Here is a 27,194-nt window from a genome sequence, read left to right as displayed (position 1 = left end):
CAAAAGTGGGACACGTTTTCTTTCGTTTTCTTTATTGTACAATGTAATACTGATGTTACCGAGGATTCCCAACCTGACGACAGGGAATATTCAAAGCATGTGAATCAATGAAAGATGCCAATACTGGAGAACAGGAGTTACGGGTAAGCAACATATTCCTTCCTTCGACGGGACATTGTAAGCAATATTTTTTTAACAAGCATGTGAACCTAGAAAGTTGGCATACAAACCAATGCATGGATTCTCACATTAACATCTATTCCCAAATGTTTAGATAACCTGCATGCCAGGGAATGTGAATTTGACCGGATATTTGGGTCCCTTTTAATAGAGTGTACTTTATTCCTCAAATGGCTCTGATTAGGGGGTGTGCCATTCTCACCAATAACACTCTTCTACTGTGGCAAATGCGCACATCTCGTCTCTCCCTGGTATACAGAGTCCCGCCTCTAGATGTTTCCTCCATGGACATTTGGAACCCAGTGAGTCCTTTTCTATTAGTGACCTTAAAATACAAAGCGGGTTTTGAAGGGGCACAGTTTACTGGCTTACTCCTACATCCTGTCTAATTTTCTCCATATCAATAGAATATTCTATCCTTGAGGGGCTGGACAGGAGCATGATGTGGCTGGGCATTATGCAATCAAAAGTGCCAAAAAACACAAGCAGAGCCCCGTTGCAGCAATACCGCTCTCCCATGTTCCCAGACGCAACCACCAGTCCTTTTCTCTCTGTGGTCTGAGCAGGAGCATTATGTAGCCGCTCGACTCATTGGTTTCATGCCCCCCATTATTTTTGGGTCCTGTACTTTGTGTTTCAAGATATGCGTGTCCTGTGAAAGGCCTTTTACTCTAACCTGGAGTGCTTCTAAACGGACCATTTGTTTGGCCGAACCTTGACCGCTGGGGCTTCCTCACTCGCTGCACTATTCTCCACAGCTTGCAATGCTAAGAAGAGATGTTATGAAGATATCCAGTGGCAGACTCCATCAGTCGTTAAGAGAGGCAAGAAAGTTCTGTTTTCAGATTCCCACCTGTTTCCCTGAGTCACTTGCCTGAGTCACTTGCGTTGCTGAGCTTCAACAGGGCTTACACCTGAAATGGCGTCTCGGCTTAAATATGACTCATAGGTTGTGGGACACATCACATCTAAATCTGGAGTCTGACCCAAGGTACCACTTTGGCAGGCTAATTCCGACTGACAATCAGAGGTGTGTGACATGGTTCTGATAACCACCCAGAATGAAACACACTAAACCACTGTACAGGCACCACATCTTTAAACTAGAATCAATCCGGTCCCCGTTGTCACAATCCGAGAAATTATGCTAAACAACCACCACATTCATTGGGTCAAGGCTGCATCTGGTGAGAAGGATACCTCATTCAAACTAGACAAACGGAAGAAAAAGCAGCCCACAGTAGCCTTGGGCAAAGCTCCTTCTCAGGAAGCAGCCCATGACCCATGCTCCTATTATTCAGACGATACGTCTTCAACCTACCTCCTCAGTGGAGGTTCCTGCTTTGGATCCTTTTAGTGGTGTTGTCGCCCTCTTAATCCAGTGTTTGTCACACACCATCCCTCTTTGGTCTATTTCAAACTGGGCTGATGTCATTCAGATTACCAGACAAGACCCGTTACTTGTTACTATGTGCAGGCCATGCCCTCAGGCTCTATCCTATGTGCCACAAGTCAGCGCTCACCTCATCTAGAGGAAAATCTTTTAAGTAAAGTGAAATCTTTGCGATTATGTCTGTTATGACCATTTGTTTTCGAGAAATTGCCAGGGAGGAAATGCCTCTCTGCGCCAGTGCTTTCTGGTTCCACATTTGTGGTACAAGTGGGTGACAGCAGATTCTAGCTACACTTGCACCATCTACCATGTCAAATGTACTGAGCCTCTCATGAGGCTCCTTATCGGGTCAGTCTCAGCCCCACCCTTCCCATTCTGTCAGGTCTATCATCCCTGGCTCCCCCACCGTCTCTTCCACCACTTATGTTGGTGAGTGTTTTGGACAACCGCTCAGCTAACACAGGACCAAGTCTAGTAGTTTTGGTGACAGATGTAGAAAAATGGGAGGAGGAGGACTGGATTTTTGAGCCTTGAATTCCCAAAGCAGACCAGGCAGCTGTTTTGTAATCTGAATCAGACAAAACTGCAATCCCACTTCAACTGGATGGGGTTAAGGAATCTAAGAAAATATGGGGTTCCCCTTGCTTCGTTGAACCAGTCAACAAATGGTGGGGGTGAGAAATTCAGACTAATGTCCGAGGAGAAACTCTGCCTAAGTTCAAACTCGCCACCACAGTCAATGGTGGTGGCAACAAAGCTTTGACAGTGTAGAATTTCAGTATGCCTTAATCCGGATTCTCATTTATCATGCCATGCAGTAACGAAGCGGAGGCGCAGGATCCTCTTTTTTACATTTTATTTTCATTTTTTTTTTAAATGGAATACCTAAACCTTGGACTGCAGCTCCATCGGGCGGACACCATTCTGCCTTTTTGTAACATCTTTTTGTGTACCTACCCCTGGACAAAAAGATCCAGTTTATGGTAGGGCTTGCAGAGGCCAAGAAACAAGATAATCTTCATGGATTTATTGTAGATACAGACTCCATGAATGCATTTGCCTTGGGCTTGATATTAAAATGGGAGGCTCTGTACAGTGTCAAACGTCTCCCTGATGTACAGGACAAAGTATGATGTCTGCCTTTTTGGTGGCTTTTTGACTCCTCTGCAAATGAGATCCTTCCAAAAGAGAATGGCAGCTCTTGAAGGCCAAGGCTCTTCTCAGCAATCCGCATACCTCCTTCAAAAGTGCAGGCTACTGGTAAAGACTAAGGAAGGTCGCACCGGGCCTTTAGAGGCTTTCAAGCAAGGCTGAAGGTCAGATGGGAACAACAGCCAAGAAAAAAGCAGAAAACAATTAAGGGGTTCTTCCTCTCCACTTAACCCCCATTGGACAAGCCCATCAAATGTATGGGGTTTTACCCAGCGAGCACACTCCAGCAGGTGTTGACACGTGGTTTTGTTCGCACCTTATTGAGCAGCAATAACAAAGGACCCTTGTCAGTCATCTCTTGAGGGTTACGTCTGTGCCGCCCTCTTAATTACCCCCCCAACATCCATCAACTCATTGAATCTTTATAAAGAGATCCACGAGCTGCTTTTGTTGCAAGTGATGGAGCAGATGAGCAAGTACCCGAGTCAGATCTTTCCAATGGGTTTTACTCGAGATTCTTCGCTATTTCGAAGGTGGACAAAGTAAGGTTGTACACAATTCTGGCATTTTCAGAGTTTCACGCTTCCCTTCACAGAGATTCAAAATGGTAATTCCTTCAGATTCTGAAACCAGCGGAAGAAGGGAATTGGCTATTCACCATATACTTGCAGGACGCCTACATGCATATCCGCATTGGGTGTTTTCATCACCAATATCTTCTATTTGACACAACTGGTGCATTACCAATTCAAAGTGCTCTGCTTTGGTCTGATTGCAGCACGGTGGGTGTTTGTGAAGGTGATGTCTGCAGTCATGATCTTACCACTCCAGGAGGGAATACATATATTCCCCTGCTTGGACGACTGGCTTATCCAAGCCCCCTCTCATACGGCCCTGAATGCAGCCATTCATTTGCTGCACTCTGGGGCTAGTCATGATCTCGAAAAGGTTGATTCCTTCCCTTTACCCAGAAGCCGAAATACGTAGGCTTCTAGTGAGATTCTGCTGATAACAGCGTGTTCTCAGTGCATGAGAGGACTCAGGATATCTTTCACCTGGAACAATTTCATGCAAAGAGGATTTCCAGGCAATACACCGCCAGTGGCTTCTGGGCCTCATGTCTTCAGTGGTGTTGGTGACCCATTTGCCAGGTTCAGGATGAGCTCTACATAGAGTTCTGCTGATCTCCTGGTATCAGAAGACACGGCCCAAATCAATCTTGGTACCAGTTCCGACTGAAGTGAAACAGACAGTGAGCTGTGGTAACCATTCCACCATCTGAGAGCACGGATACCCTTAAGGAGCCATACTCCCTTTTCACTATTGTGGCACACGCCTATCTGGTTTTGGGGGCTAACATGGGAGCCCTTCAAGTTCACAATCTTTGAACAGAATACGACCATTTGTTGCACATACGTGAGCTAGAACTCGGCTATCTTCCTGGCTTTCAAAAGCTTCCTTTCATTGATAAAGGAGGCATCTGTATTGATCATTACGGACAATACAACAGCAATTGTTCTATGTGAACAAGCAGGGAGGACCACATATCGGAGGCTTTTCCAGTTTGCAGCAGAGCTCTGGAATCGGGCCATACATAATGAGATTTATCCTATAACCACTCATCTGGCGGGTTCACTAAATGTCAGATCAGATGCCCACAGCAGACTGGATTACAAGGTCCACAAATGGCAGGTTTCTCTTCCAGTTATCCTGCAGATTTGCCAGGCCTGGGGCATCCCATTAGTGGGCCTCTTTGTCACCACGCAGAGCAAGAAGTACACATTGCATGTACCTGATGGGTCAACACATCAATTCCTTCAGAAATTCACATCTAGCCCCACAGAGGGTGATTCTCAGACTACATCTATCTTGTCAACCCCACAAGCCGCTCCTTCTGCTGAAAGACCTTTTAACTCACAAGAGGGGCCTGTTTCTCACCCCAGCTTTTGAACCATTGGCCATAGCACCTTTGTTTCTAAAGAGGTGACCAATAAGTCATTGGGGCTCACAGGATAACATGGACATCCTCAGGCCTGCTAGGATGGAGTCAACCAAGTCTCAATTTTACAGTAAGTGGGCATATTTGCCACTGTTGCATGCATACAAAGTATTACTCTGCTCTTTTGGATATGGTTTGACTCGTGCAGAACGTATCTTTCATTTATGAATGCTTACCTGCCAAGTCACCATGTCTTTCTTTTTTTCCTAATCACTTACCAAGAGACACTTAAACTGTCTGCAGAAACTTTCCCCTCATATCAGACAGCCCCACAATGCTTGGGATATTAAAATAGTGCACAAGCCGATCAAGCAAGCCTAAAGCTTCCATGGATATATTTGTTACCCTCAAGACAACTTTTCTACTGCTTCTCTCCACTGCTCAGAGGCTTAGTGACCTTCAGGCATTGTGTACCATGGCACCCTTTCTGTCCTTTCACAGGTATACAAGGTGGTGCTCCAGGCTCACCTTCATTTTCTTGTCAGTGTTTTTAGAATTTCATCTGAATCAGATCCTCTTGGTCTTTCCTCCGAACACAAGAGCAGAAGCAGAATGATCACGGAATACTAGGTGATTATAGAAGTTTTACGTGACTCTCCAAGGATTTTGGGGGCTCTGAGCATCCGTTCATAACATTTGGTGGATCTTACGTTTGTAAAGCATCAAAGGCACAATTGCCTATTGAGTTGTGTTGTGTATTCAGTAATGGTAAAAGTCATGCAAGGTATTCCCACCCAATTGGTGCAACGCTTAAAGATGCATCTTCAGTAATTTGGGCTACTCCACACAACGCCTTTTGTAAACACTACTCGATGGACATGATTTCCAGGGGAGATGCTCTCTTTGGACAGGGGATAATTTGGAACATTTTTGTAATTCACGGTTTCTGCACTACTACCATCCTCCCTTTTCAAAGGGTTCTTTGTAATTTCCCATTAGTGTGGAGGAATGGGAACAAGACATAGGAGTAGGTAATAGGAGTAAGTAATAGTTGTTGAGCATCGTGACTACTATCCACTTTCTTCACGTGGTTCACCTGTCCACTCCCCTTGTAATGATAGCCACTGGACTACATTAATAAAAGTACTGGCGGTTAAGCCCGGGAGCATGTACAATGGAGGTGCGGCCGGGTGAGGCTGCATATGTGCCATGGCACCTTTTTGATTGTATAATAAATGAGCCCAGTATCTTGCTCCAGTCCCGTCACTGAAAGTTGGAATGTCCCCTTAGTATGATTGGAAAAGGGGACTATGAGTATAGTATCAATACAGAGAGTACCTTACTTTTTGTTAGGTCTTCATTGAGTCAATTAGCTTGAGAACTCTTTTGTATAGGTTCTAAAGGTTGGGGCTTGGGGACATACCAAACATTTTATGTATTTTAGGGCACAGTTAAATGGTACTTTGTCGACAGCTGGTTGACAAACTTAGGAAATTGCCAAGGAATTAGGCATATTTGATAAAGTTAACTGTAAAGCTAGATACTTTGGCAAACATCTGCAATTCTGTTACAAGTGGTGGCACAGAATTGAGAGTGTGTGAAAGGACTAGCACATCCTCTCCGAACATAGATCACTTATGTACTATTATGTTCTCTGTGGTCTAATTTGCACCCCCACCCCCTAATGTTCTCATTGGATCTGACCCACCTCATAAAGGGTTATATTTTGAGAAAAATATCAAATGCAACAAGGCACATTTCCTTTGTGTTATCCTTTACAGCAGTCATTTTCCACTCAAGCACCATTAAAAATGCAAAAGAATCACATATTGAATCCAATTCCAAGACCAGTTTCAACAAGCCCCCAACTATTGCACACCCGGTCCACCCTATCAAATGCTTTCTCTGCATCTAAGGATAATTCTCTGGAAGAGCTTGGGATTCTTCAAGTATTGTCTAATAAGTACGAGATTTGTCTAATGTCATAAAATGTTCTCCAAGAATAAAGCTATATACAACAGAGTGGCTTAGATATGTTGTTTGGGTCTTCTTTGCCAGAAATCTGATGAAATAAATACACCTAAGTTTAGAAATGTTATTGGTAGTAAGACCCTGATTCCTGATAGTCTTTAATCACTTTAGGTATTAAACTCACTTTAGCTTCTGACATGGAAATACTATTTTCTGAAGGCTGAGTTTAAAAGTTTCATCTCTTCCCAGTATTGCATACGTATCCATGACACTCTGAATAAATGTCTTGTTCTGTCTTAACCTTAATATCACAGGTAATTATTCTATCAAATGTGTTACATTCCTCTGAAATGTAGCGCTTCACATTGAATGTGCTGTTTCTGCTTTATTCATTTATATCATGTTTATCTGGCCCCTAACTTCTAGCAATTTATAAAATATTTTCCTTCAGCCTGTATATTTACATTCTGGTTCCCGGGCTTGAAGCAGTGCCTATAGTCACTGTTTTTTATAAATCCTTTTTTCTTTGTACCTTTTTACCTCCACAGCTAACAAAATAATGTCCCTTTCTAACTGCCATCTTCTGGGCCTTCCACCAATTATTGAATGCTGTCCTCCCAAATCCCCCACAACCATCATGGGTCATTCAGAGATGTATATTCTTTAATCTACAAGTGTGTTACCATGGCATCCCTGAGGAGACGCTGAGCACTTTCCAGGGTTCGCACTAGCCCACCCTCAATGCCCTTTACTTTCAACAAGAAGTTTGTCTCCATCTCTGCTGCGTGGTGGTTCATTAAGGTCAGAATGCCTTGAGAGATCCACTAAATCCCCTTTATTAAAAGAAATCTAGTCCACAAATCTATTCTGATAGAGACTCAGTGGGTGTTTAAGAAATCTGTGTAATCTCTGGAATGTTGATTGAGCATTTTCAAGCCCTCTACAACTCCCAGATTACTTTATTCGCTTAACGTTTTCCAAAGTGCAGCGTGAAGCAGCCTCAGCACTTTTGAAATGGCCCAACTCACTCAACCTTACTAGATTTAAGGCCTCATGCCTTTTTCCGTGCCCCAAACTGTGCAATGCTCACATTGGCTTTACTAAAGATTTCTCCCAGTGCACTTTGGGAGCACATTTTTTTCCTAGGGTAATTGTAGACTCACCCATCACATTGAAGAAGATATTGACTTCCTATCTGATATGAATGGACACTGACTGTTAAAGGAATATTTTTTGTTATAGAGGCCTTCTACTAACTACACATCCTCACCTTTGAGAGTCAGAGAGGTCAAGCAATCCAAACAGCATTACATCAGAACCATCTCCTTCCTTGGACCTCTGCAAACCATAGTAAAGCTTTTTCCATTAAACATAAATGAACAGCCATCTAAAACCATAGTCCCGAACTGAGGTGACTTCTTGTGATTTTTCTTAATCACACAGTCCCTCCAAAGATGAGATCATCAAATGCAGCTTATAGCGAAGAATCACTGCCCTCTTGTTTGCAAGTCTAAGATGGCACAGCCTTCCTGTAAGGTTAGTAATATGATGTACTTGCTCCTTCCAGTAAAAGGAAGGTGTAGACTGATATGACCTGAGAAATATAACATTGTCCTCCATTAGTTTATCTGCCCAATATTTTAAAATTCCTTTCTGCAGAGTTACAGCGCAAGATCTGGAAAGACTTGAATTTCTCTGATCCCTAAGCACTCTCAGCAATTTTTGTATGGGTGAATAGATGTATCTGTGCCTATCATTCTTGTTTTAATTGTGCCGACTATGTGGGAAGACTCCATCTGAAAGGAGGACAAACTGATCTTGTAGCATAGACACAGAGCATCTGAAGAGTTCCCAGCAAGTAATTTCGCGTACTACCTTATTTTAAGACTTATGCTTAGTTTGTTACCTGTTGTTCCCCAGTGTCTTCACATTTTAATTGGAGAAAATAACTTTGCTCCTGAAGTTTTATTTTTTAGCTCTAGGTATCTTCGGAAACAGTTGCCATTTCATTCTCTCGCTCCCTTGCATCGACTGAGGTGATGTTGGCTCCTAAGGTCTCTCTGGGTTTACTTGATATCCATTCTAAGGCCTGGTTGCTCTTGCTTAAGGTTTTCTTATAGATCTTTTATACATTGGTGTTCCTCTTTAGAGAAAGACATTGGAGATGAAGCATCCTCTAATTCCTGGTTTTATTGGGCCTCTCGTCCCTTTTCGTCTTTCTTTTGCTCAGTTAAAAGATCCATGCTGCCTTTTGTGTGCTTCTTGAAAATTACTATGAACCCTTCCAAAGAATTGGCACATTCCAAGCCCCTCATTTGCAACCTGGGCTATGTAGCTCTGGAGCTCTAGGCAGGAGGGAGTTCAGGGTCACCCGTGGCACTTTTATTACATTCAAATGAGGTGGTGGGTACAGGATATATATGCAGGCAATGTCAGGCTTAATGAGGTTATCAGAGAGGCACTGGTAATCTGCAGAATATACCTGAACAAAGTCTTTCCAGACATTGGCTTTTAGTAATGAACAATATATTTGTGTTTGAAATCCTTTGGAATGTTGCCAACTCATTTTCCCTAGACAGTCTACAATTGCTTTTAAGACCGATAGTAATGGCATTTCCATGCACCTGCTGGTAGGTATGGTGCCCTCTTGCCCCATTGATACAGAAGTTTTGTGTACTTCGTTGCCCTCTAAATTGCAGACTGTGATTCCTGGAAGTGCGCGTATGTACAGTCACTGCACCCTGCCTTGCCCAGTGTGAGAGCTGTACAGGCGGGAGCCAAAACTCTCCAAAACCCTACCAGTTACCTGTACTTCAGTACCTGCTTGCAGTTCATGATCCACAAAGGACTTTGGCTTGCTGAGTCTATCGACATCATGTGGGTGAAATTCTGTGGTGCTGAACATTCTCCTGCTTACTGGATCCATGGTAGACTGCCTGCCATTTTGTGCAGCTGTACCCCTCAGTCTACTTTCATGCTTACTACCAGAATGATGTCTGAGATTCCCTGAAGCATGATGCTTGCACAGGAACCAGGAAAATGTATGGTGGCCTGGGATTGCCGCTAACACTGGTGGGCAGTATGGGGCTCCACCAGACGGCTCCTAACTATCAATGCCCCCAGCAAATATCCATATTTTTTTATAATTTCTTTTTTTCTTCTCTCTTTTCCTACTTTTTTTGTTAACTTGAACGCTAACAGTCTGTTTGCTTTATGTTCCTGATCATCATAAAACTGTGTTGCTGTAGGAAGAAGGTTTAGTTTTCTTCTGACCGTAAAGCCTCAAACCTTCCCCTACCTTTCTGGAGTTGCCCTATGACCTTATTAGAACAAACCATCTTATGTTATCTTTCCTGCTCTCCCATACTGAAATCGAGATAGAATCACTAGCCACTTCACTTGCTCATCTAACTAATTCCCATGCAGACTCACAAGATGAGTCAGGTGTGGCATCAGTGTCAAAATGGATTCACCACATGTAAAGAAACAATAACAACCTCCTATACTTGGGAGAAGAATTGTTAATTGAGATTTCCTGAATTTAAAAGCCCCTATCATGGTACATGTATACAGCATACATTAATAAATACATAGAAGCCCTATCTGTGGGGTAAAAACTATGTAATAAATAACCACAACCTTTGGCATACAATACAGATCTTAAATAGCTCCCTTAAATTAATAGTAAATGCGTAAGCTGAATTAAATATGAATTAAGCTCTTAATTTGAGTCCACCTTTGTAAATTCAACTATCAAACAGTTTAAGGGGTGGGGGGTACAAAATAGTGTAAACATATATATTGGGCCTCATTACACGGTTGGAGGTAGCCTTGCCGGTAAAACCGGCAAAGCCACCTCCAAACTTGCAAGAAAGTCTGGCATCCGCGAATGGGCAATTACCGGGGTATTCCTGCCCTTTCGCGGGTGCCAGAATCGGGTGATTCCCATTTGAGCCCCATAGGGCTCAATGGGAATAGAGATGCCTGTAGCACCGGCACTGTTCATAACGGTGCCTGTGCTACAGGCATGCTGTGCTCGCGGGTGCCTTTCATTCCACCAGGTCAGACCACACAGAATGAAAGGCACCCGCAAGCACAACACAGAGTTTGCCGGTCCGGATACAACGGTACCAACAAGCTTACCAGTACCGTTGTATCCAGACCGGCATGCTCGTAATGAGGCCCATTGTCTTATAATACATTCCCAAAACACTCTCTTACACCATGTTCTTCTGAACGTTTATTTACTTCCCTCCTTGTTTCGCTTCATAGACACACAGCAGTTCCTGCACAATGTCCTTCTAAGCTAGCCACGAGCCTTTGTTTTGTATGGCAGATTAGATTGACAGATTTCTGATGAAACATTGGTCTATGGGTCACTCCCAATTAATGGTAGCTGCAGCCTTCCAAAAACCGTTAAACCAAAAAATGCCACTAAGTTTAAAAAAAAAGAAGACAAACCTGGGGATGCATACGAGTAAAATAGTCAAAAGAAGGCTTATGGGTCTGGACCCACAATACCTGTTCCTGGGCGCTCTGGCGTGCTTATGGGGGCTGGAGACCGATGAACACCTGTCAAGGAGACATGCCGGCGGTGCTGGGGCAACCACCAAACTTCTTTCTTCAGGGTGAATGATTCCTTCTTCCGATTACAGCTTGGCGCTTGGGACACATTGGCTTGAAGAGGCTGGTGAGATGGTGACTGACCAGTGGGGCTGGTTATAGTGTCCTTCCTTACCCCTGAAGTGTCTCTAGGGGGAGCCTTTCACTCCTTTGCAGAAGGATTGATCTAGGCTGTCCTAGGGTTGGAAGGCTAGCAGGACAGAGCAGCACCCACGTTTCCTGTGGTGTACCTGTATTTTTCACACCTTTTTCTTTTTTTCTTGAATTACTTTTCTGCAGGCTTTCACTGACCACAGCCATGGCAGGGGGCTGGATTTGACGGTTTACCCACCCCATCTCTACCTGGCAGCCAGAGTCTCTAAGTGGCCTATGCTCTTACAGTATATGCAAAAGGTCTGGGAGCCCCACAACCGAGAACGAACACGGGCAAATAACCTGTTCACTGGGTAGGCTCCCACTCTGGAGGTTCTACAATCACATTTTAGCTCACTGTACCTTTCAGAGGAGAAATATACATTTTTATATCAGTCTGCTCCCACCCTCTTGGGCAGTCCTGCCCCAAAATGCTAGGCAAGTCTACTCTGAACAAGAGTACCAACAGAAACCACAGACATGTGTTTCGGCCTAATCGGGCCTCATCAGTGACGTGAAGCTGTGCCTCTCTAAGCACAGTGAGCAAGGTGGCCACACCTTGATTACCCTGGGTTACTTAGGGTGAAACCCCAAGCCCCTAAACATATATACAAAAGGTCTGAGAGCCCCTCCACTGAGAACCAATACAGGAAAATAACCTGTTCTCTGGCTAGGTACCCATGCGGGAGTGCCTACAACCACGTGTTAGCTACACAAAAAGGTAGCAGGCGCCCCTCTCTAGAAAGAACATGGCATGATAACCTGTGCTGTAGTTTTTTCCCATTTTGAGAGTCTAGAGCAATCGCTTTTTGCTCACTGTACTTTTCACAAAGGAGGAATATCCATTTGCATATCAGTCTTGGTCCCGCCCACAAGGGCAGCCCAGCACTGAAATGCCAGGCAAACCTCCTTTGAACAAGTGTACCAACAGCCACCCAAGACACATGTTTCAGCCTTGTTAGGCCTCATCAGTGAGGTGGAGCTTTGTCGCTCTGAACACAGTGAGCAAGGGGTCCACGTCTGGGTTCCCCCAGGTAACTTGGGGTGACCAACCCCAGGTTCCTTGCAACAATACAAAAAAAGGTATCCGGCGCCCCTCTCCAGAAAGAACATGGCGTGATAACCTTTCATGTGGTTTTTTTCCCACTTTGAGAGTCCGCAGCCATTGCTTTTTGCTCACTGTACTTTCACAAAGGAGGAATATCCAGTTGCCTTTCAGTCTTTGTCCGCCCACAGGGGCACTCCTGCACCAAAATGCCAGGCAAACCTCCTTTGAACAAGAGTACCAACAGCCACCCCAAATAAGTTTCCGCCTTGTTAGGCCTAATCAGTGAAGTGGAGCTGTTCCTCTCTGAGCACAGTGAGCAAGGGGTCCCCGTCTGGGTTCCCCCAGGTAACTTAGGGTGACCAACCCCAAGTTGCTTGCAACAATGCAAAAAAGGTAGGAGGAGCCCCTCTCTAGAAAGAACATGGCATGATAACCTGTTATGTGGTTTATTCCCACTTTGAGCCACGTTTTAGCTCACTGTACCTTTCACAGAGCAGAAATATGCGTTTGCATATAAGTCTGGTCCCACCCATGTGGGCAGTCCAGCACCAAAATGCTTGGCAATTCTCCTCTGAAGAAGACTACCAACAACAACCCCAGAGACGTGTTTCAGTATAGTTTGGCCTCATCAGTGAGGCGAAGCTGTGCCTCTCTAAGCAGAGTGTTCAAGGGGGCCACGTCTTGTGTGTTGGTATTTTTCACACCTTTTTCTTTTTTATTTCTTTAATTGCTTTTCTGACGGCTATGACTGACCTCGGCCATGGCAGGAGGCTGGAATTGACGGCTTACCCATCCCTCCTCTACCTGGCAGCCAGTGCCTCTCAGTGTCCTATGCTCTTACACTAACCAAAACAGAAAAGGGTTTGTTGGGCAGGCTCTGAGACCATGGGTAGAATGCTCCCATGCCAAGAGAAGCAGTTAAAGCCATATAGCTTTCTTGAGGTTTTCTTTCCTGAGACTCGGTACCAGGCTTTCTCAACAACCTTCTTTTTTTTTCTCTGTGATGTACTACTGTGCCAGTTTCTATTTCAGGTACTCCTGTATATGGGAGGGGCTGGGGACTGTCCAGGGTTAGACAGTTGGTTATTTACAAAATGTCCATCAGAAAGCAGTATAATGGGTGCCAAGGGACATCACAGAAGGGGAGAGTTTGTTTGCACATGAGAGGCAACAGGTGCTGTTTTGAGATACTCTTTGTTGCCCCACGTACTGTTGTGAGAATAAGAGCTCGTGATGAACGTTTTCTGTTATGGAAAACTGGGCCTTGAACCCAACCCGCTCAGTTTTATTTTCTTCTATTACCAAGGCAAGCACAGTGGCCCGGCAGCTTTGTCTGTTATTCTCCCACGAGGGCTGAACAAGGTACACAGAAGGAAGAGAAGGAGACTCCTCTTTGATTTACTCTCGCATCATGGTGAGACTGGTAGGATACTTGGAAAATGAGCGTTCCCACATTATAGGACTGACTTTCACAGTCTGAAAAGCCTCAGAACAAGTACGATGAAAACCTGGTTCTCACCTTTGGTATCACTCTTATCTGATCTGGACTAGTGCAAAAGGATGGCAGAAGGGGCAGCTTTCACCATGAGCCCCAGCTGAGGGGAGCGCAGTGTCCAGGGCAGGCCTTGGAGGAAGTTGACAGGACGACTCGGAGCAGCTCCCTCTTATGTTTTAAGTCTGCTTCATTTTTTCACAGAAAACCCGGGCTTTCACTTCTCAAGGCATCCAGTGGGCTGCTCCATCTAATGGCAAAAAATACAATGTTTACTTCTTAAGTGCAAGGTTTTCCCCTGCTGGGCCGTTCCAAGGCCAGCCATTCGATGAAGGCCAATCAGGTAAGTGCAGATGAGAATCTAAAACGGTGACTGTTTACATGTGTTTTTGTTTTAAGGGACACAGTTCTTTATACATACAGGTAAGTAATAACAGTGAACAGGCAATGTATTACAGTTAGCCTCACTCATTTAGGGAACACTTCACATTGTAAATCAATTGCATATACAGACTAGTATGTTAAGTTATAGTAACTCACATTTCTACATTTTAAAATGAAGCTAATTGGTTTTCACACTAAACAGGTGTCTTTGTCAGTATTACATTTTTCATTTCACAATGAACAGTAGATATTAAAATATTCTGATACAAAATACATAAAATTGCATAGTTCTTCATAATTTAGTGATCCCTGAGTATAATGGGGTTGCATATTGTCTTATTGTTGGTCTCATCCAAACATCAAAACCGGCTCTTGTAAGATCAGCCTGCCTAGAGAGGTCTAGTGAATCCCTACAATGAAGAACTATTCTTTACATAATCCAGTGGTGAAAATACATTTTGACACTGATCTGATGCTGGACCTTAATGTGGATTCGACTACTTTTCTCTGTTAATGTTTCAAACCCAACTGTCTGGCGTGTCCCCTCTTCCTCTGCTTTGCTTGCTGAAAGTCAGGATTCGTAAAACATTTTTAAACATTGTGATGGTTTGTTCTTCCGTGGCTTACCCTCTCCGAGCCTGTGTGATGGAGTCTTGGAAACCCCATGCTGTGAGCACCTATTCCTTCCGCTGTGGGGTAGCTCCAAGGTCTCTGGGTCCTAGGCACCAGGTCAGGTCTGGCTGTGCCTTTTGGTGTTACCACGAAGGTCGCCTTGCCCTTTGCTAGGTCTTTGTTCACCCTCCTAAAGGGGAGTCACTGTGGAAACAGACATAAGTTAGTGCTGTTCAAAGGGAACGGTTATCGGACTGGAGTTCCCGTGCCTAATAAGTTCAGGTAGACTCAGCAGAGGATCACACCATTTTTGAGTCCGCAATTGGGCATTCTGTAGTTAACTGGCCTTTTGGCTGCTCAGGTGGACTTGTCAATATCAGGAGTACAGTTAATCTCCTCCCAAGGTGTCCCTGCCAGACCATCAGTACGAGTTGTTCCTATGGCTGCCCAGGGTCTTAAAAGGGATGAAATATCTGTGCCAGCTTTGCTTAGCCCAATAATCCCCGATACAGCACGAGAGCCTCCTGCTCCAACCCCCTCTATACTTACTATAAAAAATATTAGCAAGAGGACAGAAAGGTGAGGCAAGCATGCGTAAAGCTCTCTGGAGTTGCACAGAAGTGTTTATCTCCCAGTACAGCATTGTCTTAGCTTGAAAAATCCTCTAGACTGTCTGTTGCTTCGGAACTTGGGGATTTCACTGCTCAACTGTGCTTTGCTGTCCTTCCGGGTGCGCTGCTTGGTTCTTCAACGAATGTTGCAATTTTCTCCCCTGATTTTGTCACCTCTACGTTGAAAGGGTTTTTCCGCTCCTGAGACGTTTACTCCCTCTTCCTTCTCCTTTTCTGGAAGCATATTTTTGTCTATTAAAAGGCCACCTTCCCTCAGAAGACAATCTGATTTCTGCCCTTTTTTGGATCAATCTATTCACCTTAAACCACTTTTTTTCGAGGCCGCTTGTTGACTCTGCTTTCCACTACATATTTGCTTTGAGATTCAAATATTTCCCTCCGATGTACGCATTTCCCACCCCGCCAGCACAAGGTGCTCCTCGAAACTAATTCTATGAAGGCGTGTTTTCAGCACCTCGTTTCTGTATTTTCTCTTCCGGCGCTCTCCCATTGGCTTCACAACTAAAACATTGAAAAATGTCACCCGGGAAAACCATTTAAAATTAAGGACTTCACTATGGTCGAAATAACTTCCACTGTGCATACGACAAGGGTTTTCCTTTAGTTGGAAGCAATACACTTGCATCATTGGTTGATATAAACACACCCACATTTACCAAGCACTGCTTTTGGATCTGATGCTATATTTCACAGTATACAACCAGAACTGTTGCATTTTTTGTGGTTGTTCAATTTAGCCCAAAGCCCCTCATTAGGAACTAGGTTTTTTTCAATTTGGACTCTAAATGTGTGGGACTCTGTATGCTGGGGACTGAACGATATTCAGAAGTTGTGATTATTTTAGGAAGCTGTAATGATGAATCTCAGATTGGTACATCACCATCTGCTCCGCCTCCTCATTTTCTACCCATTTGGCAGAGCTAAGGTCTGTTTATAGTCATTGCATGTTAAACAGTAGGATATGGCACTCGAGTGCGCATGTCTGTGGGAGGGCATAAGAATTGCATCATCAGATTGTACGTTTTGTGTAATAAAAAAAACAAAAAAATGAACAGCCCTTATGATTTAAGGTTCTGTTGTAAGGACCTGATATTCATGTTACAGCTTCCTAAGTAATGTATAAACTCACCAACTCTTTCCATAAATCCGGTTTTAGAGCATGAGGCAGGTTGGTATGGCTGATGCTGTAGAATTGGCAAGTAAAGGTGAAGTTAATGGAAATCCAGCTCTGTGCTTCATTTACTGCACAACGAACCTGAGCTGCGCATTCTGTTAAGTTTTATGAACTGTGCCTGTGGGACTCAAATATTTTGGTTTATTTTCAGATCCCTTTTGGATGGTGAGCAGAGGTGAAGAGATCATTGAACTTGGAGGGTAAAGGAAAAGCAGAACTTAGTTGTGTTTCAGCATTCCTCTGCATCCTGACTCCACACTGCAACTGCCGAATCACTGTGGGGATTTTTTTTAAACTATCCCACAGAGGGCACGATTCTGAGCTCCATGTAAAATAAGAAAGGTGTAATTGCGTGAAGGCAACAGCCCTTTTCTTATTTGCTCTACATTATATGTCTATGGTTACATATATACAGATTATGGCGCAAATAAGAAAACTGTAGCTCCATCACGGAATTTACTTTTCTTATTTGACACAGATCTCAGAACCAGGCACTAAGACTAGACATTTATTTGCATAGGATAAATGACTTTTTGGGCAGAAATAGCAACTATAAATAGCTGATCTTACTAAGGACATATATATTAGGTTTTGAGTTAGGTAAAATGTGCTTCATATTAGATATTACATTATGCTGGGTTGGGAGTTGTTGCATTTGTTAGTCACGCTGGGATTTCAACCTTCAGATGATGTTAGTGTAGGCAGGTGGGATCTGTAGGTAGGTCTTATTAATATTTTGATTTGCTATAATAACTTTACTAGGACATTACACCCAGATTGAGCCCTCTAAATTTTCGAGTTCTGACTCAACGTTTTATCGTTGATAAACTTGTGAAGGGAAATGGATAGTCCAATGTCATCACTGCATGAATTAAATAAAGACAGGCCAATAATGACTTGGATAATGGCCTTTTATTGAGCGGGGCGGGGCGTTGATTCCTGTGTCTTATTTACATTGGGATCGGCTGTCACCCAAATGTTGACACTTTGGGAATACCAAGATAAGTTTCCTCACAGTCCACCTTTGCAAGAGATTAGGTCTCAAGTCATGAAGTTTGAGTATCGTGCCTTGTTTCAACAACTAGTGGGGCTAATAATGTGTATTGATATCGTGGAAAAGGGGACATTCTTGTTGCTCTTGTTCTAACTGTAATGTTTCTGGCCTCTAGGCGTGTTGCAGAACACCAGGAAGCTGTTCCTGAGTGAGCAGCTTGGACGTACACAAATTACTGAGTTTGCCCGTAAGAATGCTGCTAATGCCCTGTCCTTGGCTAATCTGGTCATGGGTCTTTCCTCCATCCTCTGCAGCCTGAATAGGTAAGTGCAAATATGAATAGGTTAAGATGACCTCAATTTGGTTCCATGTTAAAATATCCCTGGGATAATGTCTCAATTACAAAATATCATGATTTAGCCGTGCTAATGCTGTTCAATGTAAATAGAATATGAACCTTTTAACTAACTGTTGTGCATCTTACATTGTAATTACAAATTGTGTTTAGACATATAATGTGCAATTTGAATCAAGTGAGGGAGCTGCCTTTCAATTACTGTGCAATGTAAACACGACAGAGGTCTGGAGTAGAAAGGAAACTGTCAGTGTGAGCGGCCAAGTGTGAAAGAAAGCAGCTCTAGTGGAAAGACGTAAAAAAAAAAGGTGTTAAAACACCAGTGAAGTGACGTTTCCCTGTGTGGCCATTAATCTTCCCCCACAGAATCCTGCGGTTCATTCAGCAAGGATCACGTTAAAAAATAAGTTATTTTCTCGTTATGTGTCCACAGATAGTTTGTTTCAAACAAGTATCTCATTAGTACAGCAGACATTATGCCATACATTTCATTGATGTATCTCTCCGTGTGGAAGTTGCTTAGTGCCCGTAAAGTTTAGCGAAAGAAGGAAAAAAGACAAATGAACGTGCGTGAGGCACATTTCTCGCAGCAAAATGAATTGAATAAACATGTGTGAGGAGCATTTCTCGTAGCGAAATTAATTCCATAAACGTGTGAGGAAAATTTATCACGCGTGACAAAAAAAATAAAAAAACATGTTCAGATGAAATCTAGTGTATTTAGAACAGCGATATGTTCAGAGGAAAAGCAATGTGTATGAGTCGTATTTAAAACGGCGATATTTTGTAAAACAAATTTATTAGGAGGGATATTATTACGTGATACCCTCAATTTTAGATGAGAATAGTTGCCTCACTCTCCTGATCATCAGGCTGTAATGGAGGTTTTATGCTACTCTTGTTTCTGTCATTGGAAATTATCTGTTGCATTCTTATTTTATGATCTGGGCAGTAAAGTGTTGTCTTTGGCAACTTTGCTGTTGATCATTATGTATGACAGTTGTCATTTTAATTGAACCAGAGAATGTCTACTTCTTAGTGACTGGAATAATAGGCTCTGGTTCAATTCACAAAGCTCTGCGAAACTAGTATCATGGCATGCAAAGATGAATACTCTGTATCAGTGCCGTGGATCCACTCCTGTGCATGTCAAGCTGCCGTGAGCACTTCGTTTCTAGACCTAGGATTTTTCCAGTGGTCATTTGCATTAACAGCTGACATCTCGCGGGGATTGCTGGGTGCTGCTCAGTGTAACAATTGCCTGTATTTTTGCATGTCACATGATGTCCGTTTCAGAAACACCATGGCCTTGGATTAAATTGTGTGGCAATTCTGTCATCATTGACCACAAAACATTTGTCGAGGAAACATAGGCACCAGCATTCAATTGGCAAATAACTTTTGTGTGATGAATACTGTACACTGGTGAATGTCAGTGCTCATGCAGAAGCATCCTAAGGAAGCACAAGGAATGACCTTCTGTTGCCACTGTGAGCACCCAACTGTTGCCGACTGTCATGTATATTGATATGAGTTGTGAGCGCACAGGGTGGAGCAAATCAGCTTTGTAAGGATGATTAGTGACCTGCTTTGGTCAGGTTTTGCTTGTAAGAACGTTTGAGTAATATTTTTCTGGGTTCCTGTTACCACCATCAGGCAAATGAAGCATGGTGTAGTTATTGTTGTTACAGGTTACTCTGGCTTTGTCACCTTTTGGTATACCAGTCCGGAAGTAACCCCCATCAGATGCCATAGCTTTACACCACCAGACCTAGTCTCTGCATTGATTAGTCCTTCCGTAGAAGACATTGAACAGTCTTGAACTGTACTTACTTGTAAGAATGTTGTTCTTGGGATTTTGCTGCCCCACCAGCTTCCCTTATTAGTACCTGCTTTTTCCCCCACTCAGTCATTCTGACAGATGTGTAGAGAGAAAGGTAATTTTTCTTGAGACAAAAAAGGCTTCACCCAGAATGTTTAGATGCGGGACACACCAGGAAACTAAGACAATCTCAAAAAAATAAAAACCGTCTTTCTACGCCACAACACTTAGTTCAACAGCAAAAACCTATTTTGGAATGTTTTGATAAATATATCTAGTTTAGAAAAGTTTGTCATTTGGAATCGTTGGTACTAGTAGATAAATAATTGTAATAGGGTTTACCAGCTACACATTAAAACGCAAAAACACTGATAAATAAAAATTGCAACTTCAAAACATATTTGTGACTATAAAAAACACATCACTGACAAACTATAAAAAAAACCTCATAGTGAATTCGTATTAAAGCCAAAACGTGCAAGCAAACAATGTCTCCCATATTTTATGTATCCTAGTGGGACCATAGATGCTCAAAAACGATGTAGCACATAGTGAGGGCTGTTAAGAAAACATTATTTTAGCTTTACCTGCAAAGAAATTACTGGTCACGCCTTTTGAAAAGTGCCACACAGTGAGAGGTTGAAGGGAGTGTGTCTAAATATAGCAGATCTTTTTTTTCCTTTTTTTTTTTTTACATATGCTGACAAAGAGCAAAAACATTACATTACAATAATACTCTCAAAAAACTTTTTGTTTATAGTTCTTCTGATTGATACACTACCTGTTAAATTATTTTCTGTGGTGAAAAACCCACACTGAAATGAGGATTGACACATGCAGGGCATTATCTTAGATTAACTTTCATCTGCGCTAAATTGTTTTGGGGATAATTAGTCCCATTAGGGCGCATTTAACATAAGAGACATTGCGTGTTCGTACCTTTTGGTTTGTAACCTGAATGGACTATGATGTATTTATATAGTTTGCTTGTGAAGTGTTTTTCGTATTGACAAAAATAATTGTCATCTTATTTTTGACAAATTTTTGTGGCACAAGCTAAAGATTTGCCAACACCATTGCTATGAAAGAGAGAGACAGAGAGGGAAATGGGGTTCTGAACTGAGAATAATGAGATTGGTGTCCTAAAAATTAGGACTCCCGTCCCCTGCACACTTATACGATGTAGCGACAGACAATAATTCGGAAATAATTAATGCAATATTTCATACATGTATTTCAAACAACAAAGAATTTTCACATCGCAGACTTTAAGATGTTCATGAAAGGATGCTTTGTAATGTGGGATGGTCAATGCGTTTCGGGGTAACAACCCCTTCTTCAGGAGCAGAAACAGCTGTAGATACAAATGAAATATCATTATGTAGAATAATGAAGCTAATTTCTCAAAGGATAATATATAAACGCAAAGATACATACATTTAGTCAGAAAAACCATGCTCAGTTAACAGACCTACTGTCCAAAATGTGCACATGGTATCCCGAAATTCAAAGAAACCCAAAGAGCCCACTTCATCCACCGAATAACTGCGAATAGAAGAACTCAAAAAGCACCATTCAAAAAGTGGTTCTTATCTCGAATTAGGAAGCAGAAAACTGACTACTAAGCAAATGCTCCAACACAATGATGCAGATGCAAAGTGTGTCTCTAACACGGAAAACACCTGGCAGGACCAACTTCAAATGTATAGTCGAAGCGAGCCAATATCACTGAAATAAATGATGGACTGCTCACAATGTAAGCAGTGTAAATAGAACACAAAGGCGGCCATGTTCTAGTGGCGAATGTAAAGCATGCTTCAATAGTATCCCAACCATGTATTCATAAATTAAATGCTAATCTCAGGGACCAAATAAACCGAAATAAAGAAACAATTTTAATATCCTAAGCAAACTGAAGTCTCACAGCAAAGGTCCTTAATATTAGCTGCAGTAAGCATCGTTTTTCACCTGTGTGGATTCTGAAAATACCCAAAAAGATGAGTGTGTATCTGTCCTATAAATCAAGGTCATACATAGCCGATGTAAAGACATTCCATATCCAAATAAAATTTAAAAGTAAGCAATATCCAGTGTCAAGAAAATCCTAAAAATGCAGAATAATGAGGAATAATAAAGCATTTGTGATTGGAGGACTGGTTTACAATGTTATATGCCTATCAAGTAATGTGTTGTATATGTAAATAGATTGCCATGCAATAATTTTATGGTGAAACTACAAGTCCCAGGAGGCCCCAGGAGAGGGCGGCGTGAGAGTCAGGGTGGCCCTACAGAGGTCACATAAAAATCCTTTGTAAAATCTTAAGTCTCTGACCCATCGACGGGAGAAAAGCTAGGGAAGGGAAACCCACTCGCTTCCTGAGAAAATACTGAATGGAAGCCTAAGGCGAATGCAAACCCGACTGAGGGATGCCAAAGAAAAGCTATGCGAAAGGGAAACCCCACTTTTCCGAGAAAAGGTTGCGAATTGAGGCAAGTGTGAATCCGACAGAGGGATGCCAACGCTGCAGCGTTCGGGACAGAAAAAAAAATGACCAAGAAAATGGCCGCCATGGAAAGGGAAAACCGGGTCCGTTTTCCCTTTCCATGGCGGCCATCGGGAGCGGACGCGCTGGGAATACAAGTGTTCCCAGCGCGTCCGCTCACGGGAAAAAAAAAAAGCAGAAGGTAAGTGGGGTTGGGAGGGTGGAAGGGAGGGAGGGGAAGAAACAAAATAAAACGTACCTGCGTCCCCGCTGGGGGATGATGGAAGCCTCTAGCCGTGTGGAGGCGCGGAGCGGGGATGGCCCGCTCCGAGTCTCCACACTGCTGGAGTCTTCTATTGTTCCCCAGCGGGGACGCAGGAGCAAAAAGGTAAGTGGGGTAGGGAGGAGGGAGGAAGGGAAGGGAAAAAAACAAGAAAAGCTTACCCGAGTCCCTGGCAGGGGTGAAGGCAGTCTCTCAGCCGCGGGGAGGCTCGGAGCGGGGATGGCCCTGCTTCGAGCCTCCTCATTGGCTGAGGGGCTGACACGCCCCCGCCGAGGACAAGGCGGCTGGAATCCCGGCCGAGAATCGAAGGATTCTCGCCTGGGTAAGGACCTGGCGAGAGCCAATCAGAATGCTTGTTGCATTCTGCTTGTCTCTCGCCGGGTACTAATATGAAGTAAAACATGAATTGTGTTTACAATGGCTAAGTTAACCTGACGGAGGGAGGCCTAGGGAAGAGCTAAGAAAGTAAATCCTGAATGTGATGAAACAAAGTGAACTCTGAAATTTGTCTGCAAATCGGGGTGAGATCTGATACACCTGAGAAGATTGTGTTAAGAGTGAGAGGCCGTAGTGAACCCAACAGAGGGAGGCCCAAGTTGCAAGAAGGATCCGAGCCCGGTGGAGGGAGAGCCAAGGGTGCGAAGAGCAATCGCCAATGGTGCAAGATCACCGAAGGAACTTTTGTTTATTTTGGTTCAGCAGGCCTTATAAGGCAAGAGACTTTGGCACAAAAAACTTGACACCTGAAGGTGTGGACATTGGTGAATGGAATAGTGAACCTCGTGCTGGTGAGGCCCAGAAGTCCCGCCTCGTCCTGTGCTTAAAACATGGGAAAGGGAGACCCCAGCCATACCATCCTGACTTATCATTTTGTGAACACTTCTTTCTTTTCTGGTAAATATTATCCCACACCCTTTTTGTAATTTAGTGGTTATGATTGGCAATATTGTTTATTTTTTAGTATAGGCCCTTTTTATTTGACAAGACACCACTAGGACTGCCTTGTTATAATTTGATGGTCGTACCTTACCCCCATCTTGGCTTTAGGTTTAGATCAGGCGTTCTCTCACCCATTCATACAGTTTAATAAACACCCTTGAACTGTTATCACTTGTGTCTGTTTTTAATGTTGCCAACATGAGTTTCTTACACTTGAGAAAACCCAAGAATGGGTGAAACAATAGCATGTGCCTCCGAGAGGGAGTAATGTTGGCACAACTGTACTTATAACCTGATCAAAAGGCTAATTATTTCTTACAAAAACAAATACAAGACTGTTAATTATTAAGCCTAACACAGGCTGCACTTTCAACTTTAAACCAGGTGGATTTTGGCTTGGCGCAGCCCAATTTCGAAACGTTACAGATCAACTGACTGGTGGGTATCAGACATCGCCAAGCTACACAGCCAGGCAACGCATGCTTAAAAATTGTTTCTAACTACCAAACAAATGCAAGCAGTGTGGCCCCTTTTACTTACCTCCGCATTACAACTCTAGTGTAATAGTTCTATAATAAACACATTTCCAAACAAGATTCTAATGAATATAGGTACTTTAATCAAACAATAAAATGCAGTCAACTAATCCAAAAACACTAGGAAAAACTACCCATATAAGAGAAACACAGAGAATGCAGACCTTTGTTGAAGGGAATTCTGGGTCGATGAACAGGGGTGTTAAAGCAATAGTTAGGAAACAATATCTCTGTTCAAGTCTTTATAGAACAAGGTAGAGAAGGGGTTAACAGTCACTATGGTACCCAAAGGTTGACCAGATGTACAGGGCCACTTCACAGTATCTTTGTTCTTGTCTTTGTCAATGAACAACATCGAGCTGGGCTTCTAGGCAATTTTGCCACAGTCACTCAGCATTGAGATTTTCGACTTGATGCAATCGCACTGAAGGTCAGAGTTGAGATGGTTTGAAGGTGTGGAGCTCCCGATGGGTGGAGTCAGCATTGGAGATGGCTTGACGATGGCTTCCAATAGTTTGGGGTACAGCGGCCAATTTGGCGGCAAGGCGATGGCTCTGCTGGGTTGACTTTTCATTTGAGACGAGCAAGGTCGATGGTTTCCAGCAGTCAAGTCACTGATTGAGTCAGTTGCTCCCCCAATGTCGAGGTCGCAATCGAGTCGAGATGAGTCAGTCTGCTTCAATGGGTCGAGCCGGTGTCTGCATGTCTCATAGTGCAGCAACCGGTTTGAAGTTTGCTTTGAGTGCCAAAAGAAGCACTGTGGGTCCTTTGTAAGCTCAAAAGCTTCATGTTCAGTCACTCAGCCTTGACAATGTCTCGACACAACGAAAAATAATTCCAGCTGCTTCTGAGTTGCTGCGAGTCAAAATCCAGGGGCTTAAGGAGAAGGTGAGTCCTTGTGTTCTTCACTCAAGGGAACTTGGCTGTCATCTACAGGGATTCTTCCTCCAGTGAACATGGGCCTGATTCCAGCGCAGCCAGCAGAGAGGCCTTGGTCCACAGCAATTAACCCCCCTACAGTTCCCTGGGGATGGTTAGGGGGCAAAGCTCTCCTCTGCTTTTTATGCCTTCTGCCTTCACCTTCCTGGTAGAGGACTTTCCGGTCGACTTTCCCCAATAAAGGGCCAGTTAATTCTTCTTGAAAGTGCAGAAGTGAATCAATGAAAGCAAGGAATTCCTCTCCTTAAAAAGGCAATATTTCACAGGTGATTAGTCCAATGAACGCCTACTGTATTGTGTCCAATCCAGGCTGGTGTAAAAAGAATCCTTTGCCTTCTGACATCACACCCGAGTGCCTAGCCTACAGAATAAGGTTGGGGGAGGGGCATGTGGAAAGGTGGAAGGAAGAGATAGAGAGCCTAACAGAAATGAAGATGGTGGAACCCTCTCCCTGCCCACCTCTCGCTCCTGGGTACTCTAACCCCTCCCCCTTCCCATGCCTGCTGACTTCAAAGGGACACCTGTGGTCAGTACCCTGATGCAGGTGTGATTTTGCTATGCTAGTGCTGCCTTAAAAGCACAGGTTCTCAGGAGACCTACTGGGGGAGGTTCCAGTGCCCTAGAGTGCATGTGTTGGCCTTCCTCTGAGGGATCAAAGTAGCAGCATCCTTGTTGTTGTACCATAGGGTAATTTTGGAGAAAGTTACACCTGACAACACTACACATCAGACCTGTCATAGCTGCGCCATGTTTTCCGAGCTGACACTAGTGATATCAAATTACTGTGGCTGTAAAATTGAGTGTCCTTAGCATTCACCATTTCACAAGCAGACATAGCTTATATTTAAAGATTTAGATACAACCAGACTGACTAAGGCAGGAAATTATTATATTTTGCATCATAGATGCAGAAAATTAAAAAGCCACCTGTGCCTGGTAGGACTTTGTATTACAGCAGATGTCCGGAATGCACATGTGACATTTGAACCTGCACTGTGCAACTGCAGGCGTGGGGCTCAAGGCGCAAAATATATCTATGCAAAGGCACATGCTTGCACTGTCATTTTGGCATTGAGCATTTATGCAAGGGGGTCTAAATAGCAGACCTCCCTTTCAGAAACAGAATTACTTGTGTCATTTTGGCACATAACTGGATACCATTGGTCTCTAAAAATTAAAACTGGACTTTCACACCCTTGCCGATAGCAATCCGCCACAGTGTGCTTTATGGTACGATAGAATCAGGTTGCCTTTCACAGAGGGCAGGACTCACTATAGTTTTCTAGGTCTTGGTATATCAAGCAAAATCGTCATTATAATTATTCCTTTTAAAAAATAAAATCTTTTATAGAGCGCAACAATCTGCATCACTGGCATGAAGGTGCTGGCAACTATATATAGTAGAAAGCCAAATTAAGATTGGTGAAGCCTAAGACGGCACATTTGTAGATTGTGACAGAAAGCAGGTTATAAGTTGTTTCCTAAAAGAAAGCTCAGGCATATGATATAAATTAGTAGGTAAAGAATTCCAGCGATCCACTTTCTGAAGCAAAAAGGGCCACCCTCCCACATGTGCAAGGCGGAATAGAGGAACAACACAATTTGAGGTTGAGCGTAGCAAATATGTAGATTATTATCTCAAAGTTATCAGCAAAGAAAGGAATGCTGAGATTGCAAGGCTTTGAAAACAAGACAAAGCATTTTGAATTTTATATGCATATCATCTTTCAGCTAATGCAGAGATCTTATTACCGGAGATGTGATCTGTTAACTGAAGACCATGTATGGTTGTAGCTTTTGATTTTATTTTTTAAATAATAAAATGATGCAGGTAATCTGTCTCAGGGTGATAAACTAATCTGATCCTCTTTTTAGTATTCTCTTTCTAAGGTATACTTATTATGTTAATTTCAGTATTCTTACAGTTAAAGTTCATTAACTTTGCATTTCGGATTTCAACAATTTTCCTAAATCTCCATGCCAAAAGCATAGTGCAGACATTTGTCCTGCTGCATCAGTCTCCTGGCATCTGCAGCACCTGCTCTTAAGTGTCAAAGGACAGGTGCAAAAGTGACCTGTGCATTCCTGACTGCTGCTTTAGCCCAAATTCA

General features: G+C 43.1%; 1 protein-coding gene across 8 annotated transcripts in view; it reads left to right on the top strand.

The window, feature by feature from the left end:
• TMEM269 (transmembrane protein 269) overlaps positions 1–27,194 on the top strand; it is a 544,348-nt gene that overhangs the window by 278,557 nt on the left and 238,597 nt on the right. For 4 of the 8 annotated variants that reach the window (XR_011268653.1, XM_069610934.1, XM_069610939.1 and 1 more), the window contains one exon: positions 17,902–18,049. Coding sequence is in view for 7 of the 8 variants with exons in the window: in XM_069610934.1 (XP_069467035.1) it covers positions 17,902–18,049 (148 nt within the window). In the remaining variant the exon portion in view is untranslated. Of the gene's footprint in view, positions 1–14,134; positions 14,274–16,883; positions 16,933–17,901; positions 18,050–27,194 lie in introns of all 8 variants that reach the window. The other 4 variants (XM_069610937.1, XM_069610936.1, XM_069610935.1 and 1 more) reach the window with 2 other exon arrangements.

The sequence above is a fragment of the Ambystoma mexicanum genome, chromosome 8, assembly GCF_040938575.1.
Source record: "Ambystoma mexicanum isolate Mex_15411 chromosome 8, UKY_AmexF1_1, whole genome shotgun sequence".
Lineage (NCBI taxonomy): Eukaryota > Metazoa > Chordata > Amphibia > Caudata > Ambystomatidae > Ambystoma > Ambystoma mexicanum.
This window is presented reverse-complemented; position numbering and strand designations above follow the sequence as displayed.